We start from the raw sequence: 20,110 nt of genomic DNA on the forward strand, positions 1-20,110 counted from the left end.
TCGGACTCCACCTATTAGCTTTCACTTTTTGCCCATGGGTAAATTTATCCACAGGTAAAATGCTTAGTGCCCGACGAAGTGGCCCCTACTAGACTTCAAATATGAGTTAACTTGTTTCAAGGCATCTCTCTCTCTCTCTTTTTTTTAGGCGACCCCATGGCAATCAAGCTAGCAGCAAGTCTCTGGGATCTTGCTGCTTTTCCAAGGACTATGGCAGTGCATTGTCTCCAATGGGAAACCTAGGCAGCTGCTTCACAAGAGGAACATGCACGTCAACGCCCACAGTACCCCACCAACAGTCTCTCCCACGCACGAATCGCTTTTTGTAAATAAACCACAGCCTGCCATTTTATTGGCTTTAAAGGGGGGTAAGGTGGGGGATGAAAACAATAAAAAGAAATGCTACATCACACTTGGCAACTCCCTGCTACAAAGCAGAGGTTCCTTGGACGGAAAGACACAGGCATTATTTGCCACTCCATACATTGCAACAGAATCACACCTCTTTCATAACCTGCCTAGTGTGGAATGGCCTCAAGACGCACTAAATGTATATAAACAAGAAATAAAAGGGGCAAGATCATCCACCGAGTCTTGTTTATTATTGCCCTGATGTGTTGGGCATGCCTGGTGCCAGCACCCAATGTCAGATCATATATTCAATGCTAGCTGGCATCTGACTGGCACAGACTGGTGGTGGGTGATGTGTTGCACCTCGCAGTCTGGCGCAGCCACAAGCGAGATGGCACATATTTTTGCCAACTGTGCACAATACGTGGCAAATGGGTTGATTGCAGTGAGGCAGTGGAATATACGAGTACCAGCTTGACACTATATGTGTGCAACCATGGAGGAAGGAAGACTAGGATGGATTGTCAAGTGATGAAATTAGAAGCCAAAAAAAAAAAAAAGGTTGGCCCATGTCACAGTAGGTTTTAGCGACTCTCACTGTTTCACTCGGCGTGCGCTTTTCTGAAAAGACAGTGTGGCTGCCGCACTAGCAGCACCAAAGAAGATAACTGTACACGTTGCAAAATATGACTGAACTTGCACAAGTATAGCGGGAGAAAATGTGCGCAAAGCACCCCAGGAAGTATGTATTGATAAAAACCTACCAGGAACCAAACATACTGGGCCGAATTCACCGAGTAAAGTTGGGACTCAAAAGTCACATGTTGGGCTTGCTTAACGATGTATGTCATGGCTTCACGGAGAAGTTGGCTAGTGAAGGCAGGCAGTGTGACGTCCTTCTCCCCCTCCTAGTTTATTTCCTTCCTCAGTGTGCACAACACAGTGTGTATTTATAGAGAGTAAAACTCGTGATGCTTGCAGCACTGCTTACTTGAATTTGGGCGCCAGCACCAAGCACACCAAGCAAGTCGGAGCGTGAATGAGCCTTGCTTAAGCAGTAGCCACAAGAAATCACCGACACAACGTACGATGGCTAGCATCTGCACATTCATACATAAAAGCACCGCTAGACTTCGCCGCATAAAACCTTCAGCTGTACACTAAACCACGATGGGATAATAGAACAATCCACCATTGTATCACTACACACCTGCGCTTTGTCTTTTGAGCTTGTATCTTCATCACATCAAAGTGACTGAAAACATTCTTTGTCACGCTTCACTGAGGTCTCCAAGGTGGCACTGGTGTTGCCACCACAACAATGTGGGACTATTTCAGAGTACACTGGTTCACACGTCTTTCTTTGCACTGTATCCAATATGAGTATAACCACTTTACAATAAGCTAGCTGCAAGTACCCAATATGAGTATAACCACTTTAAAATAAGCTAGCTGCAAGTACTACTCGCATGAGTTGGAAACAGTTACTCAAGGTGTCTTAGCACACAAAACTGATGGGCAATCTCGTCTCTTAGAAGCACGCGCTCTAAATTCGAACAGGAGATCATGCAGTAGCAATGATTTTATCACCGTCTTGGAACAGTGCATCATATGAATGCAAACTTTCTCTGTCATGTTAAAGCACCATTACTGTCATGCACTAGTTGCCACTTGGTTAATATACACTGTAGACCTTGATTTCCTAGTGCAAAAGCAAAACCAGCCATCAGAGATACTTGAAGGTAATACTCTGTTGCACAATTTTTGCTGCAACTGCAAAGCGTAAAAGGAACTCTTTTGTGTATGCTATTACAGGGGTGGGACTGCCCAAAGTCATTTTGGAGAAAGTAAAATTTCATTTTGAAGCAATTTGAAGCAGATAAAATTTCATTCTGGAGCAATTTGGAGCAGATATAATTTCATTTTGAAGCAGTTTGCAGCAGGCCAATCTGAATTTTGATGGAATAATGGAATATGGCAGCGCACTTGGAAACCACGATGAAACAGAAGAAACCAACACGAAGCACATAGCAGAAGTGTGCTTTGTAGGTATAGCATACTAGAATATGGAAGAGTGGGGTGGTGGCGGCACGGCGCATGCTTTCCTGCAAAGCCGAAAGCATCGTTGGCACTAAGATCGAACTACATATTCCCCGTTCTCAAATTATGTGGTCCAATCGACGTGGTAACATCATTTCTAGCTCACCATATGTCACCGCAAACCCAGAGAGCCGCAATCAACCCTGGGCTGGTATAACGTAAAACTATTCCGATTTGTTTTTATTGCGATAGCAATTATATAGACACTCCAGGCTCATTTCTGCCATCGCCATGATGTTCCATATAAAGCATACGTTGATGCGCACCGTATGCTGCATGTGCGAGTGAAAGCATGTGAGGATGAGCCGACAATGGCGGCTTCATCTTGCGCGCGCAAGGGAGGAAAGCGGGGAGGAAGCGCGCCGTCTTCCGTCGAACGCAAGGCGGGAAAGGAGAGTTCTACTCTGGCGCAGCCGCGCGGGCCGTATCTTGAAAGCGATCTGCGATGGGGACAGAGTAACAATGCCGATAGCTTCGTGTGCGCTGTTTTCACCGCTTAGCTTGCATTGAAGCGAGATGCAACTGCTGCACTTCCTCACTCCAGTGTTTTGACAGCGAGTTTCCGCGGTCATCAAGTGAGATCTGTTCATGTTTGCATGTGCATGTGTGACATCATGCTTGTTAATTTAGTTAGTAAGCGAATGTTTGCAAGTTTATATGGCCAATAAAACTACTATCCTTACTTCGTATAGCTATTACAGTCGATTCCAAATCCGCCATTAGCCCTTCATGATAGGTCAAAATGGCTCAGGCCTCGCCCATGTGGGCATAACAACAGATTGGAAATGTTTAACGTTATGCCTGCTCTGGGGACAGAGACGCCCGCCCGCTGAAACCGCTGCAGTGTGCGCCTCCCTAACCTCTAGTTCATATGCAGTGCCCTCAGCCTATCTTTCGTTGTTTTGCGCCTCAGCTAGGCCCCGCCGTTCGGCCCACTCAACCGTATTACATACCTCTAAATACAGCCGCCCTGGTCATTCCAACAGCAGTGACAACAGGCAAGACTGGCCACGCTCATGCCGGCCTCTTTTTCGGAGAACGAGTCCGCTCACTGTTCATAGCCACTGCCAGAGCACACATGCCAAAGTCGTTCTGGCAAAGTGTGGTGCAATTTCGGTCAATTTTCTGTGTTTGCCGCAGTTTGGCGCACAAATGGCGCATTTGGTGCAGGAGTCCCAGCCCTGCTATTAGCTTATTCACTGACTGTACAGATGTGTTGAAATTGATAAACACACACCAGTAATATGAGGATAGCTCCAATGGAGCAGTCTTTTAAGCACAGCTGAAATCACATGAGCGCTTTTTAACTGCTTCAATATTGAATATATCTCAATGAAATAGGTGTACAATAAATCTGGATCACAGGATGAAACAACAGTACAAGTTCTTTGAAATGGGCATTTACAAAAATGTTGCCCATGTTGACAATAAGGGAGCTAGAGATTACAAAAACAAATGTGAAACACCAAACCACGCCACTCTTCAATAACACCAGAAAAAAACATTTTTTGCACAAACGCAATCTGTAAATGCGAGCCACCATTATGAATTACACGCTCGGGAACATACAAAAGAAATGCCATAATAATGTAGCCTTGGTATGAAGATTCAACCAAGTATTTGCTGTCGAGGTTTTCACACGTACGCCACTGGAATTGTGTATGCAAACTGTTCAGGCAACACACCTTCTCTGAGCAAGTCATTCTGAATCGGACAAAATGATAGCAAAGTACTGTGAAATCAGCCTGGTGAGTTACATGCGGACAATTTATCTGCTTGTGCCATCACTAAACATAAATACAAGTGACGGGAATTCCAACCAGGCTGGTTTCAATGATTATCAAATTTTCTCTGCAGCCTACACAAGTGGTGCACATGGCAGCCTTACTTTAGACATGTCAAGTATAACAGCTTTGTTGTTATATCATTGCTGAGTCGAGTAAACCTTTTCAGCATACTAACTTTGTCTTTACACTGTAACTTGACAATATCAGAACTTCAACTGTTCATTCTTTAATGTTATCCATTGCCCTGGCTGAAATACTGCATCTGATACAAGCAGAAACTGAAACAAGAGCTGCAAAGATGCACTAGTGAAAGCATTTGTTAAAACCATTTGATAGAAACACACAAATCAACACTCATTTAAGTAAACAAGAGGAAAATCCTGCAATGTGGAAAAACAATAGCTTAACCCGAAAAAGATTTAAAAGGGCCACAAATATGCTCTCTGTCACGTTGATCAAGATTGATGGATATTCCCATGATGCTCCAGACAGCTATCCTGTAATGTTTGTGTGAAACACATGAAACTTCAAGTAAGAAAAAAAAAAAAAATGGGATGAAATAGTGCCTCATGAAAGCATAACTGGTGATGTATCTGATATCGATGTCCTAGACATGGTTTCCACTAAAGAGCATGAAGTAATGAACGATAAGGACAACAAGCTGCGCTCTACAGGACATCATTGAAATGCATCAACTCATCAAATTCATGAAAACTAGCTGCATTCTGATGTCATCTCGTGGCAAATAACAAACAACAAAGCCACCAGTCAGTTTCTCACCACTATGGGTGCTACTACAGCTGATCACACCTGCGTGTTCAAGCTATCGGATGCCAGCCATAAATAAAGTGATTACACCAAGTTCACTGCTCATATGCGTGGTTTGAGCCAGCACAGTAATACTGCTAATTTTCAGAAACTTGCCACCATGTTAGGAAACAGCGTGCTGAGGCACACTGCATCGTAGATATTGTAGGTTGTTTTTAACACCATTTTTAATGCATGCATTTATCAAACAATTCGAGAGGTCAATACCCTCTTGTTTTTAAGTCTATTTGCGTGCTTAAAGATAACACCGGAAAATTTGTCACTCGGTAAGCCTAGTGTCTGTACACAACCCAGTTGCCACTGAGGCCACTAGTAATGGCTACAAGTACTGGAAGCTTCTATGGCGATTGGTGGCACAGCGAAATACCTAGTGCGATAGGTCTATTCCCTCACATCAACATTTTCCTCCATGCTTTTCTGTGTGTGACATTAGCTGGTAGAACACTTACAGTGGAACCAACAGAAAGTTCTTTTCTCTCAGATGCTTTTTTACTTTGTCATCAAGAGGCAAGCAATGCAACACCGGGAAAAGGCAAAAGACGAAGGGGAGTGGATCACAGGTCAAAAGCAGTAAGGTTGACTGATATGACTGAATGGGTGATTGTTCCCTTTTTTTCATGAACCAAATTTACACTAGCAGCTATGATGAACACTGCACTGAAGAGCTCCACAGTTAATTCAGCCACATGGTTACTTTCATAGATGGAGTATTCGCAAGACATTTTCAAGCGTGCCATTTTTTTTTTTCATCAAATGAAATTCTGGCAAGTGTCAAAGCACCCTAAATAACTTACTATGATACTTGTTTCTACGAACCGGTCTTAGTTTCTGTACTCAGGATGCGGATGCCGTCTTGATGCTGCAATACATTAGCTAGCTCCGTTTTTGCAACTGCTTCTGCAACTGCTGTGCAAGCACAGCCAGAAGACACATATGCAACACTCTCATTTATGTTTTATGAGCATTGTTGTCATACCTAACCTTACAGTTACACCCCCAACATCAGCAAATTTTGCTCTGTCATGATGTCATAATAATGTTGGTGACACCAGGGTGGTATTTTGAGATGAACTTTAGTATAAAATTAAAATATAAGAGTTTCTAACCGTCACACTTGCCAACTGTCATCCTTTCATGTGCGAGAAGCACGTGGTAGAGTTTCCACAGCTTCGAACATATGTGTGTCAGTACTCCTTTAAAGTACACTAAAACCTTGGTACACGAGACATTTTTGCATTCCCCTTCCACTGGAGAGTGGCCACCGAGGCCAGAAATTATACCCGCAACCCCATGTCGAGTGATGGAATGTAACAGCCACTGAGCCACTATGACAGGTAAAGAAGACAGCAATGCAGGCGGATCACAGCAAGCAATCGCTCAGAAGCGGTCCTTAGATCCCAGTGTGGTCATCTCGGTGTCCTGCAAATCCTGAAGCAGCTGCAGGTCGAGCAGCTTCTGCTGGTCGCGCAGGTGCGCGTAGTTGGCTGCCAGGCACATGAGGTGCTGCACCAGGCCCAGTAGCACCAGCAGTGCAGCCGCAGCTCCGAGCCACAGGAGCAAGCCTGAGGGCTCCACCCAGTCTTTGCAGAACTCCTTGCGTTGCGCCCCACACAGCAGCAGCAGTGGCTCACCCGTGTGTCGCAGCGGCGTGGTCTCCTGGCTCACCATAAACTCTGCAAACGGTGAGTAAATTGATTTATTTATTCACGGGCTGATTGATCAATTGATCGGCTGATTAATATGGTGCGAGAAAATTGTGCACATTCGTGCTATAGAGTTTCTTACAATGTTATCCAAAGGGAAATCTATTCAAGCTTCCTAGGTGCTGTGCCAACACGAGAAAGCTGGAATATGCGTGTGTGTAAGGTTTGTTTTGAATGTGCCTTGGGTTGGCTAAAGACACAAGTCATTTCTGTATAAATAAAGCTTTCATAGAATGAAGTCATTAAAGCAGGTCTGTTTACCCATAACACATCTTCAGCATTGTTAATTTGTATTTAATATATCAAATGAAGCAAATAAAAACAGACAATTAAAATTGACACACACCGAGTACAGTTCTTTAACTTTAGCGGCCCACTGGTAACATTCACATTTGACATAATTGCACAACCTAACACAAGTTCTCATGGTCTAACAAAAAGCGTCTTTACGCAATAATAAACTGCATTTTACACGCTGCTGTAGCAAAGTATGAACCGCTGTGACAGAGGATCGAAACACTGTTCGCCAGACATGTCCCAGCTTTCCGAGAAGCCACCACTTGCTGGCATTCCAATGCACACAACACCACTACAGTGCCAATTTTACCTCTAGGTGATTACAATAATATCGGTGTTTCATGCACTGTGATATGCACACAGGTACTTCTCTAGTTTCAGTGCAGGTTCCGAGATGTTCAATGAAAGAGGGCAGGTGTGATGAAGGGTGTACAAAGGGCAGTGCAAATTTAAGGTCAAAGACAGCCCTGCCCATGTTACTACAAGTTGAATAGTGTCAAATGGGCACTACTCAACCTGTATGTGCTTAAGTAGGAGATAACGTGAAATCAGAATAGAAATGTGCCACAGTGGTGGCTCAGGTTGTGAATCTGAACAATAAATGTTGATGTTTAAACTATACCACTCTAAAACAGACATAAATTTAGGGATCGAATGGCAGTGTTTAAAGTTTCCTTCAACAACCACACAGTTATTGTCCCTCAAAATTAAATACAGCACTTAATTGTACACTCTATTCTCTGTTTCAATAAGTGCTGGCCCCTTTGATACCCTTGCACTTAACAAGTATCATCTCTCCCTAAAACAATTTTGCCACCAAGCACTTCTCATATGTTATATTGCACGGGGCACAAAACAAGGCTACAATGTACAATTCTTGCAAATCAACCTCACATTTCTTTCCATTCATTCTTGCACTGAGAGAGCTATCATGGTTTAGGCATTGTGAGGCTAAATGCCAGTAGGCAACTACGGTACGCACCAAACTGCCTTAGGTCCAGGCACTGCTGTTCCTGCCTGAGCTGGTTGCACAGGGCCCCGGCAAGAGAGCACAGGAGGGCTGAAACAGCCATGAACAGTGCCAGCACAATCCACGCCAGCAGCGCCAGGTACGACAGGGCCAGCAGCAGTGCACAGGACAGTCGGCCTCCCACCCGGGCCCGGTTTCCCAGGCGCTCGCGTGTAGGCCCTGTTGTCAGGCAGCCCACCAACAGCAGGCATAGCTCCAGCAGGCCCATCAGCGCCGCTGCCACCAGTGCAGCTGCACGCAGCTCGGAGGGTCTGTGGCGATGGTTAAGGCAGGTAAGTACACACCACTAACAACACAAAACTTGTCATATACAATGCCTTCACTCACTGCAAAAGCTCTTCTGGCATAGTGAGTGCAGCAGCAATCGTGGTGGCCACCATCGCTATCGAAGCGGGAGCCAAAAGAGAAGTTACCGTGATGTTCCACAGCTAGGCTCAAATGCCTGACAACTAGCAGCCCGCATAGTTACAGAGACCGTGAGTGGTAAACAGCACTGTCATCCACGCCTTGGCAGAGCTTTGCGAGAGAAGTGTGCAAGGCTCAGTGCAATCTAAAGGACAAAGGAAACATATCTGAGACAGAACCTATGCCTCTAGGATTGAAAGAATGGCCATTGTAAGTGAGCCAATTTCTCTAGCTTTGATTAAGCTTTCTGGATTACGGTTTGCTTGAGAAGTATGGAGGCATTGCAGCTAATCATTACATGGTGCAGGTGGACCCCGCAGATGAGGTCTAGAGCAGTGGAACATGGCGACAAGGTTTGCCTTCCCCTCAACACTGATGCATAACTTTACGCACACATGTGCAAATCAATGTAATGCGCCCACAGATAGGAAGCTAAATGCAGTGCACTTCATACCATTTTATGTACCACGTAATTCCACATACCACGTAATTTAATATCAAATTTTATCTTGAGCAGAAATAGGCACCAAGGCACAATGCCAGAGCACCAGACATGCACTAAACTGCTCTCACAAACTCACCCATAGGGAGAGCGGCGCTCAAAGACGACCTCCAACATGCGCAGTGTGGAGTCGACTGCACGCAGCACAGCACCAAGAAAGATGGCCACCCCGGCACAGCACATCACAGTGGCCACCAGGGTGGCAAAGGGCACCCGGGCAAGACAGCGCAGGCATGACCGTCGACAACCTGCACAGTAAATTTCGGGGTGTGCTACTGTTACTAATATATAATTATGCAAACACAAACACAAAATAAAGAAAAGCAACTAGAAAATGTCCCTTGAATTAAAGCTGCCTGCGTCAGGTAGAATGCACCTTTATGATCACACAAAATATGTGTGTGTAGAAAAGGTAAAAGCACAGCACAGCATGCAAGTAACAAGCTACAATGAAGACCAGTACAAAAGTCGAACAAAAGGTTAAAGGGGCCCTGAAACACTTTTTCAAGGCCACTATTTTTGCTCTAGACCTCTTATTAGCATGTCAAAAAACTAAGAGCAAAAGAAATCTTAACAACACACACAAAAGCAACTTATTGGACGCAAAAACTTCCAAGCAAAATGAGAGTTATCCTCAACTCTAATTTTCCCAGCTCTCCGATGCCGCATTTCACTCTCCAATGATGATGTCGAACCAAGGCACACAATAGCAGCAGGTCATTAATGTTATCCAGTGGAAGTCTGTGTGCCATGGCTGCCAATTGCCAAGCCTGCTCAGCTTGTTGATGATGTCACCATCGCCTGTGTGATCAGGTGGCATACGGTCCTACCTCGAAGGCCATAGAATCATTTCTATGGTTACAACTGCTTCCGTGAGGCAGACATTTGTGCACCATGTGCTTGGCATGTTGATGCATCATTTCTAGGGTTACACCTTGTGCTGTGTGATAGTTAAGCGATAATTAAAATTGCTGTAAAATGTAATACCATAGTTGTTTTGTAGTACTAGCAATATTGTGCAAATGTAAATTGCACATTACATTTTTAACCAATGATCATAGTGCTGCGCTATTTGCCATGTCCGTCGCACAAAGTGCACAAAATTGCCACTTCGTGTAAATGGTGTCGGTGCTGCCCAACAACTTTTTCCCTTTTAGCGTCGTGTTTTCTGGAGGTGACGCACCCTCAGCGTAGGTATTTTTTTTTTCTCAGAAATTACAAAACGAACACAGCGCTTAATTTCTGGTTGTACAGAAATGAAAAAAATAATAATAATAATAACACACATAATGGCAAATTTTCTCTTGATGTGGTCCTCACTTGCTATCTGACAAAAGGAATGATGTGGGACAGAAATGCGGAAACGTACCAGTTTGTCAGTGACGCTCAAAGGTTTAAGTGTAAATGTTTGACAGATCAGTCTGGTTGTGTCAACTGATAAAATAAAGGTAACCGCAATTAAATGAAAATTTTTTTCAATTAAATTCAGAATCCCCCCCGCTTAATTCAGAAAAAGAAAGAAATGTTTGCAGATCCAAACAGCATGAAACAAGACATACTTTTTTAGACCATCAATGGCACGAGCAGTTTTCGCCCTCTTTTTTTTTCCATGTGAACATTATGGACCACATGGACGTATATTTTGGGCTGTTCAGTTCTGCAGAAATCCACTAAGTGGAAGAAGCTTCATGAAAGGGAAAATTGTGACCCACCCAAAAGTAGCATGACGCTACAAAGAAAACTCATACCCATATGAAAAGCTTGTATGAGTTTTCTTTGTAGATTCACGCTGCTCTCAGGTGGATGACAAATTTTCACTTGCATGTAAGAAGCTTGTGTAGATATTTGATTGAATGAGTGCAGGCATTCACTGACAGCCCCCCCCCAAAGTAAATAAATGTGAAAATCATTTCATTGACACTAAGTATGATCGTACATACATCCCAAGTATGCTACTGAATGAAGCGATGAAAATTTTGGAAACGAGTGTAGGCTTACTTAGTACTATTTGCTCTCAGGACTAAAGTGTGCATATGCTAAGAGTACAAGCACGTACATCATTTTCAGACACTTTGAATAGTCCTTAATACTCAGAATCTGGATACTTGATGCTCTGACACAGAGCGTTCTTTTAAAATTCAAGTTTGTTCACTTAGTGCACCAGGACAAGGCTTTTGTTCCATCATTTTATAACCCTTCTAATGCAAGTGGCTTATGCGTCACACTGGGAACTTCATTTCAGTGCTTTTGTCCTCTCACTGTACTAGTATGCTATATACTGCTTGTTCCCTTGAGAAAAATTCAATGTATGCAGGCTATAAAAGCTTGAATTTTGCCTGAATAGGAAAGATTCCCTTGCATTTTCTGAATAAGTGAGAAAGAGAGAACAAGTTCTTTGTTTTATATATATATATATATGCCATTCAGAATTTCAGAATATGTAACATCTCTAAGCACATGGCAATACAGCTGTTTTGTTTTTACCAAGCCATGGCTGAAACATCATTTCAGCATCATTTTGTCACATTAAGCAAAGCCAATGGGCAAGAAGAGGGTTTTGGTTCCACTTCTTTTTATGTATAATGCAGCGTGTGCATAATCATCATACACCATGCTGGCAAAAATTTCTGCCTTAAATATGAAGATGCTGCTTCCCCCCCCCCCCCCCCCCCCATTAAGGCTTTTTCTCTTTTTCCAATCTAGCCAGCAAGCAGGCCAACAGAAGCGTCTGCCAGTGAACTCATAAACAGTGCATTGATGACTCAAGTGGCTATGCCTATTCTATCTGCGTGAAAAGGCATTGCAATGTGCTATATACAGTATGTGTACTACCTACAATGCTAACAACCTGCAATTACCGTGGTCAAATACTGTCATGCTCTTTCTGCTCGTTGCTTTCCAAAAAGCTTCGAAAGCATTTTCATACAAGCAGACAAGGACAAGACAGAGACGTGGACGCTACGATGCACCAACTTCAAAAAACCTGACTTACAAGAAACCTGCTGCCAGATTATTCTGCTGTAGCTGTACCAAATTTCATCAGCATTTCAGCATCAGAAATAATCCGGACACGATGAGTCAGAACACAACATTTTATTCTCTGGAAATTCACATACTTATGTACTATGTATTCATTCGCATCAATCCTTCTCGTCTTTTGTAAGTGAACACATAGTAGGGCTATTTTTTTACCTACACTGGCTACACGAGTGTAGCTAGGTAGGAAGTCGCCATTTTTTAAAAAACCAGTGTAAAAAAAGTGTAGCACCGCCCACCTACATGAAGGCATTTTTTATAGCTGAAGTGTAGCATGAAAACTAAACTTTCTGCAACTCAGTTTCAATGAGTGTAGGTATCAGACGACAGACAAACAGACTGGTGTAGCAAACGTGTGGCACCATTTTGTCTGCGACTGTCGGCGCTGTCGGTATACATGTATCGCAACAAAAGTGAAGGTTCGCTGCAGGGACGACAGGGAAGTTCTTGCATACCATTTGCCACAGAGGAACGTGAGCTAATCTTCCAAGAAGATGAAGTTATCTTACTCACGATGGTACGTATATGGACATGTAGGCTGTTTCAGACTCTGTGCTGTACGTATTAATAAAGTCTTTTCTTTCTCTCTCTCTCTCACATCCATAGAGAAGTTGTCTTTGTGTGCTGCGCATTCGCGATATATTTTGCTGCAGTTTGCCTAGATTTGTTGCTGGAAGGAAACTCTTACACTGGCCTTTAGTTTCAGGCAAGGGTATTACACTGCCAGTGGCTGCGAAGTCTGGCACTTTTCGTTTGCTAAAGCAGAAGACAGCGCACAGTCTGTTCAGACTGGTTACAGTCCAGTCGGCCAAGTGCAGTGCACAATGTCATGTTCTCTGTCCAACACAACACTCAAAGAGCCTGCATGAAGTGTAAATGTGGCCTTACTATATAAGAGGTTGAATGTCTAGAAAATAAGCTGCTGAAGTTAACACACTGTGGTGTCTACATCTCCATCCTGTCCATGCCTGCTTGTGCTAAAATGCTTTCCAAGCACATCTACCAACATGCCCAATACACAGCTGTGCCAAGGTAAGCTGCCGTTAGCTTTCAGTGCTGTTTCTTTTTGATAAGAGAAAGATGCTACTTAACTCTCTATTTTCAGTAATGCTTTTCAGTATTTCAGTAAGTTATGCCTGCAGCATGCATGACAGGCAATGCAGCTACTTTATACATGGCAAAGGAAACATTTAACATGTTATTAATGCTCTAGCCTTACAGTTGCACACGGATATATCGAATGTGAAGGGGATCACAAAAAAGTTCAATACATAAAATAAAAATTTTATACAGAAATTTTCAAGGGGATCTTGCAGCTGTTCCATATACACAATAATTCGTTATATGTAGGTTCAATATATCCGGGATCGACTAATTCCAAGTTTATACCTTCACAAGGCAGATATGGTAATTTCCAGTTTAGGTAGCGTTTTAATCTAAGTATAACATGTATTTTTATGCAACGTTTGTCTTCCGACATAATTAATGGAGGAATTAGCACGCCCTTTGTTTGCTTCATCACTTTATAAATGTGTAGCAGGTTCCTAAACCAAAATACGATATTGCATACGTGCTCTCATGAAGAAGAAAAGGAGGAAAAGAAGTGTCCAGAGGGGTTTTCAGCCTACCATGCTCGACACTTCACTCAAAATGCTTTTAAGAAGACAGACTCGCAACATCCTGGCCATGCGCGTGAGGTGTTCGAAACACAAAACCGGGAAAAAAATAGCAGCTATTTTCAAGAATTTTTTCACCAACGGGTTACAACTACCACATTTCCATGTTCTTGGAAAACTTGCTTTGCGCCTTTTTTTATTTCAAAAGACTGAATACGGCTGAAGAACATGAACAAAACCGAGGAAAACGTTTAGTTGCACGTCGGCCCGCTGTGAAATAACTCTTCCGAGTAAATGGAATCAACATGACACCACGCGCGCGAGATCGCCGGCCACTCGGTTTCATATTTGTAGCTGCTGTTGTACGAATCGTTTTAGCGGATGACGTAACGATGAGCTACAACCCGACGGCGAAACAAAGCGGCGTTCGGCCAACGCCAACTACTCAAAGCGCCATCAAATGCTGGCCGCCAATGACCCTCCGGTTAAAAGTTCAAACCCGTTATAAGCAGGCATGCGTCCTGTCAACAAACACTACAATCATACAAAACAATCAGCTACACTTAGATCGCTAACTGCCTTCAAAAATGTCTTAAATTTACACACTGGTAAACTTGAATCAAGCAGAAAGGGTCCCGTTTGGGAGCCGTACGCGTAGGCCTACGCAGTGTCAACAAAACGCTCACCGATCGCCGTGCACGAGCAACACTTCTTGTCCCTGGATATGCTCGAGTACGAGTAACTCTTTCTGCTGTACGTCATCGTTGATTCACGTTTCCGTCACGGTAAGGTAACACCCGGGCATACGAATAAACTTCAGAGCATGCAGCAACACCACCGCACGCGCTTAGTTTCACAGGCAACTTGGCACGACCTCCTCACCACTTCGTCCACACGCAAGCCCATGAGTCCACGCCCCACTGCGCGCCCCACAGGAGACCCCCTACCCCTCAGGTCGCAAGCACGCATGACGTAGCGGATGCGGGCGCGAAGCTGCACCACAACTGTTCAATCAGAGCATTTCGTCGCAGCTTCAAACTCGACATGCGTCGTGTAGGCAAGCGCGTAACCGCTTTCATTTAGCCGCAGCGACAAGGTTTCCGGAAAACACTGCGGTATGCATCAACTTACCCATTCTGAACCAACGCTGCTCCCAACTCACAGATACGGCTCTATAGCTGGACGGCGTCGACACAAGGCATCGCGCGTTATCTCTGATCACTAGACTTCAACAGTTTATTCCTTCTTATCAGTACAGCCTCGGCAACGCCAAGGGGGACAACCTATATGGCATCCGCGCTCAAGTCCACGGGCGCACGACCACGAAACAGCGAAACCTTGATTCCCTGGAACGCGGCCTGTATATCCGACGAGCAGGTTTGTATCCGTACGCCGTCATAGGAACTGTTTCATGTCATAAGGGCTTTGCAACAAGGTTCCGAAGTGATTCGGTAAGGCACAGATTGGACGGCTCGAAACACCTGTTTGGGACGTTGCACACACACACACACACCCCAGCCTGGCGTAAAGCAAACAAAACAATGCGGAAAAACAGACGACGGAAATGGGTCGCCTGCGCCCTACCGTCGCCAGAGGGACGTCGATCGCGTTCGTCTGCTACAGCAATATAATCGATAACACATCATTAATAAAATGTTTACCGCAAGGTCTTTTGTCTTTATTTTTGCAAACGTGTGCATTTTGCACCACAACTGGGATTTACGAGAATACGTGAAGTTACACGCAAGATTGACAACATATGCGGCTCAATATTCTCAATATTCCTGCTAGGACAACTACTGGTCGTGCTTCGCCGTTAAAATGTACACTGTGCAGTGTACAGGCAGAATTGGCAGGCACACCGCCGCTATTATATTTTGTCAATGTGCCTTGATACCAGGTCCTCACAGTGACACTGAATACATGAAACTGGACACAGCTGATAATACACTACTGAGCGCTAGCACTTAGACTCTGATTTCAGCAGTAACCTCTACTTAGCTAAAATGCGCCAGAAAAGTAATGCTCAGAGAACTTCTGGCTTATTGTGCACTAGATCTGCTCACAGTTAATTTGCCAAGTCCTGTAACACTGCCGTGTCAAGCCACAACTTTGGACTAATAGAACTGGTACGGTAGTGATTTTTCTTTTCCCGTGGTCACATTTAGTGACACTGAATTTAGCTACGGCACATGAGAGAGAGAAAGAAGATAGGTGCAGCTTGCCATTTCCTGTGAAAAAAGTGGTACCTAAACCATTCAATTCTCTTAAAAGCTACACCCCAAGCAGCATTCTTAATTTCTCCACAATTAATTTGTCTTGGTCTTTGTTTGCCACTTTTGGTCTTCCATGACTATCACTTTGACTACTACATATTTCACCCACATATTCACTCAAACCTACTATTTCACCCACATATTCACAACTGCCTTGCGTAACAGAGAAAAAGTGTCGTGATAGCCACAACATACATTTTGCATATGAAAATAATGCACAAGAATGATATTGCAGAGGCCATGTATTCATATGGCCAACAGATGTGCATAATGTAAATGCAAAATGTGTACTTTCAAACATCAAGACAATTAACATTCAATCACTGGTTGCAAATGGAAATTAATGCATGAAATCCATCTTACACAGTCCACAGCATGGGTCTATGCAACAGGTTAGAGATATAAAAACCACTTTTATTTCTCACAATCTAGCTTATCTATTACAAAATAAATATATTGCATGGCTCAACGTGCAATGTTGAATGTCAACTGATAAAATAGTGCAGGAAACCTCAGGTACACATCATGCTTGCAAAACAGTTGCCAGTTCTATCATTGCATTGCCATGAATTGGATCACAATGTTCTTGAGCCACAGCAAAGAAGCGAGCACAGCTTTTCAACGTCTCTTACAGTCTTCAGTCCACAGCGATTTTCAAGGGAACACTTCCCCCAATTAGGGAAACAGAACAATCCATCTGGAAACTAGTGTAAAAAGTACAAAACTGAGATGCTGAAATCAGCAATATTGAACATACTATACAAGCAATAATCATTCTGTTTACTGCGCTATTCTGTTACACAACAGACAAAATAAATGAAACTGACACACATGCGCAGTTTCTTCTAAACAGAACGATGTCATACTAACTAGCTCCAGTCGAAGCCTTATTGAAGCAGCAATCAAAGAAGTCTACAATTTTCTATACTTATAAGGTGTGCTTAAACTGCAAGCACACTATCATTATGAAGCGAGAAATCGTCACAATTAAATCCCCACATATTCACTTGAATATAACACGTCAAAGGAAATATATTCTGGAACAGTAAAAGAATGGCAATGTGATACACGGTGATGATGTGGATTATGTGGCATGTCATTTATTAAAATGATTGCGGGCCCAGATTTCCATCATACACACAAATAATATTATTAAAGACTAACAAAAATTATGCTACACTTCGAATCACTTACCATCATACACGTAAATAATATTATTAAAGACTAACAAAAATCATGCTACACTACGAATCACTATCATACACACGAATAATATTAGTATTAAAGACTACCAAAAATCATGCTACACTTCGAATCACTTAATTATCACAGCAATGCACATTTCATTAGGCCATTGGTCTGCGGCACTTCAACGTGGTGTTTCAACTGGTTCAGCAGCTAGACCGTAACAAGTCTTGTGTGACGAGCAGTAGTCCATTAGAGACTTCCAATTTGCATCCTGGAGAGAAAGAAAATATCACAAGAAGCCTTTACAATTAGGTACATAGCACTTAGGGATGCAAGCTGACATGATAACCACAATGCAGTAAAGCTACCTGGCATATGGACCCAGTGCAGATTACTCGTAACAATACAGTAAACCCTCGTCTTAAAGAAGTGCACGAGCACGGTGAACTCGTGAGGCACGTGTACAAGTAGGTGAAAAAATTTGATAAAGGTGGTATATAATTCAATAAAAAGCTGATGTGTCGTAAAAGCTGTGACAACTGACACCACAATTGTTTGGTAACTCTGCAGAAGCAACGAAAAAGGTAATCACATAGTCCCACCTCGGTGATGACCAGCATCACTTCATTACTCATGATGATGTAGGGCTTATAAAAGGCAATCGTGACATGCTGGAAAGCGCCCGTGCACATTACGTTAAGGGCGCCTGCGAGTAGTGCTCTGCAGAAAACCAGCCTAGCATTTCCATGTTTGTTTTCTCTACAGTCAAGAACTCTGCCAATTGGGTGTTGCACCAAATGCAACGTCATCCCCAATTTTGTGTTCCTGATATTCTCTACTGTCATTTCACAAAACGAGTGGGGGTCGTATTTGAATGTGCTCTTCACATATTGAAACTATGTTCTTTGCATTTTTTAAAGTCGCACACCCACAACATAATACCATGGCTGCCGGGGTGGGTTACTTCTCAAAAGCAGCAGCTAGGCACACACACATACCATACACTCTGGCAGTTTCACTACTTCTGCAGTAACTGCAACATACACAGTGTTTTTTTATATCATTAACAGAAGTTTTTTAAATCACCCGTGGCATGTAGCCCAATTCTATTTCTTAAGCAAGATTACTCTCAGAAGCAGACTCTCAGAAGCAGATAATAACACAAGAAATCAAATTGTTTGACTAATTAACAAAGTGTTGCTCATTAACTCTTAAACTACTAATTACATTACAGCACATATTATAATTTACTAATTGTAGCTGGTGACAATGAAAGCCATATCCACTTAGTACAAATTCCGAGGATGACGCCAGTTTCGAGTTATGCATTCCCAAAGTTTGCGACGAAATGCATTGGTGTTCCAGTAATTTTTTAGCTTCATGCATAAAAAGACGTTTTGCTAAAAAATAAATAGAACAACAGTGATATCTACCACATGTTTGACAGCCCCCATCTAAAAAAAAATGGTGCTAGTTCCAAATTTGTTCCAAGTGGATGTGAAATCACTGGCTTCAATTCGTATATTGCAATGTTTTCGCTAAAGTTAGAAAGCTGATTAGTGAAATTAAGTTAGTCAATTATGTATTTTGATTTCCAGAGTAAGCAATGTCTGCCTCTTCGAATAAACAAGCTCAATGAGTAAACTTGCGTTATAGTCAAACCTCGATATAACGAAATTCGCGATGTAACAAAGTATTTTTATTTTCTCATCTTAGTCCTATTGAATTAACGAAAGCTTTATATAACAAAATTCTCAATATAACCAAGTTTTTCGCTGCAATTACAACCGTTATATCGAGGTTTGACTGTATACGCTGCGATTTTTAAAAATTCTGTTAATGTTAAAAAAACGCACCCAGCATAATGTTACGTTACGGCACAAGAGCACGCTGCTCAATTTGGCTTTGAAAGGTGTACAGCACCTCTTTGCAGGGTCATCTTACCAGTGTGAGCACATCAGGGTTGCCCACAACCACAAGCATGGCACTGGCTCGACTGATGGCCACATTGAAGCGCCTGGCACAGAAGATGAAATCCAGGTTTTGGATGCTGCTGTTTGCCGACATTGCCTCACTCCCTCGAACCTGACGGGGGCAGAGAAAGAATTGTGAAGAAACCATCGACGATAATAGTCAATGTAAACAGATAGCCGAACGCTTCTAGAAAGCTAATTGCTTTAACAAAAGAATGATGCACTTGAACGTGTATATTTATTTCAGTGAGAATATTTAGGAAGCGTTGTTGTTTCATTACGCAATTCCATAAAGAGCCCAGTTATTAACCAGCACAACTGCAGTGGTAGTAGAGAGCGAGCGCTCCACCACAGCACCTAAACCTTCAGACGCTTCAAAGCTTTCACATGGCAACATGTGCATCTCATTTGGCGGCGAAAATGCTCCGGAACTCATTTGCGCGAGAGTGTGCGCCCTTTGCAGCGGTGCCTTTGTATTTATGGTAAAAGTCGAACCGCCAGCGATCGCCAACAAATGACCACAAAAATGGGTGAAAGAATTTAGCTAGTCCTTAAAATGCATATAGACACTACCTTAAAATACTGCCATAAACATTTTGTGTCCTGCTTTTCGTGCTTTTAAAGGTAGCCATCAGCTCGATAATTATAGAATGAAGCATTCGTTACTTGAGAGTGCCACAAATAATTACAGCACCTTTTATGCGACCAGCTCAAACCGCGCACCAAGTGCATCGCAGCTTCAGAAGTGAAAAAGGAGACTATAATCAACGACCGATTTTTAAGATGCCCAATTTTTCCGACATTCCTGATAATTCAAACGACTTCGTGGCATTGCCACGTGCCCCATAAAGCCAACGTATAAAGACGTCTGAAATTTTGGACGATGAAACCCTTCACAGTCCAATTTTTGTTTGTTCATACGCTTGTTTGTTTGTGTATATGTGTGTGCATGTGCGTGCGCGCTTGTAAGCCTGCTGCTTGCGGTGGAATAATACAGTTAAACCTGCTTACAACGAAC

General features: G+C 43.0%; 3 protein-coding genes across 6 annotated transcripts in view; 1 reads left to right on the top strand and 2 right to left on the bottom strand.

Moving 5' to 3' along the window:
* The window catches only part of LOC119450220 (serine/threonine-protein kinase PLK4-like), a 19,468-nt gene extending 19,058 nt beyond the window's left edge, over positions 1–410 (top strand). Inside the window, 1 exon segment of the mRNA XM_037713603.2 lies at positions 149–410. Within this exon segment, the coding sequence (XP_037569531.1) occupies positions 149–329 (181 nt within the window). The 3' untranslated portion in view covers positions 330–410.
* LOC119450221 (neuronal membrane glycoprotein M6-a) lies at positions 321–15,653 on the bottom strand. Of its 3 annotated transcripts, XR_007466390.1 has the most exons (5): positions 14,342–14,761; positions 9,083–9,251; positions 8,049–8,347; positions 5,510–6,739; positions 321–5,471 (listed from the first exon to the last, which is right to left on the bottom strand). XR_007466390.1 is itself a non-coding variant. In XM_037713605.2 (4 exons), the coding sequence occupies exons 1-4, from the start codon at positions 14,788–14,790 to the stop codon at positions 6,444–6,446; spliced, it is 768 nt and encodes a 255-aa protein (XP_037569533.1). In that variant the 5' UTR covers positions 14,791–15,653; the 3' UTR covers positions 321–6,443. The 3 variants fall into 3 exon arrangements, 2 of the variants coding, with proteins under 2 accessions (XP_037569533.1, XP_037569532.1); XM_037713605.2 differs by lacking the exon at positions 14,342–14,761 and adding an exon at positions 14,787–15,653 and having other exon boundaries at positions 321–6,739; XM_037713604.2 differs by having other exon boundaries at positions 321–6,739.
* Positions 15,654–16,324: 671 nt separating this feature from the next.
* Positions 16,325–20,110, bottom strand: part of LOC119450222 (putative helicase MOV-10) — a 64,131-nt gene continuing 60,345 nt past the window's right edge. For both annotated transcript variants that reach the window (XM_037713606.2, XM_049665724.1), the window contains exons 18-19: positions 19,064–19,204; positions 16,325–17,390 (exon numbers count right to left, since the gene is read on the bottom strand). In XM_037713606.2, coding sequence (XP_037569534.1) covers positions 17,301–17,390; positions 19,064–19,204 — 231 coding nt within the window. In that variant the 3' untranslated portion in view covers positions 16,325–17,300. The remainder of the gene's footprint in view (positions 17,391–19,063; positions 19,205–20,110) is intronic.

The sequence above is a fragment of the Dermacentor silvarum genome, chromosome 4, assembly GCF_013339745.2.
Source record: "Dermacentor silvarum isolate Dsil-2018 chromosome 4, BIME_Dsil_1.4, whole genome shotgun sequence".
NCBI classification, from domain to species: Eukaryota; Metazoa; Arthropoda; class Arachnida; order Ixodida; family Ixodidae; genus Dermacentor; species Dermacentor silvarum.

Bases quoted from the DNA above. Each gene is read 5' to 3' on its own strand.
- LOC119450221 (XM_037713604.2), bottom strand. From the start codon at position 14,417: ATGACGTACAGCAGAAAGAGTTACTCGTACTCGAGCATATCCAGGGAC. The intron at 8,348-9,082 runs GTGAGTTTGTGA...CCATCGCCACAG, and splicing joins GAGCGCCGCTCTCCCTATGG to ACCCTCCGAGCTGCGTGCAG. The intron at 6,740-8,048 runs GTGCGTACCGTA...CACCGTTTGCAG, and splicing joins CCTGGACCTAAGGCAGTTTG to AGTTTATGGTGAGCCAGGAG.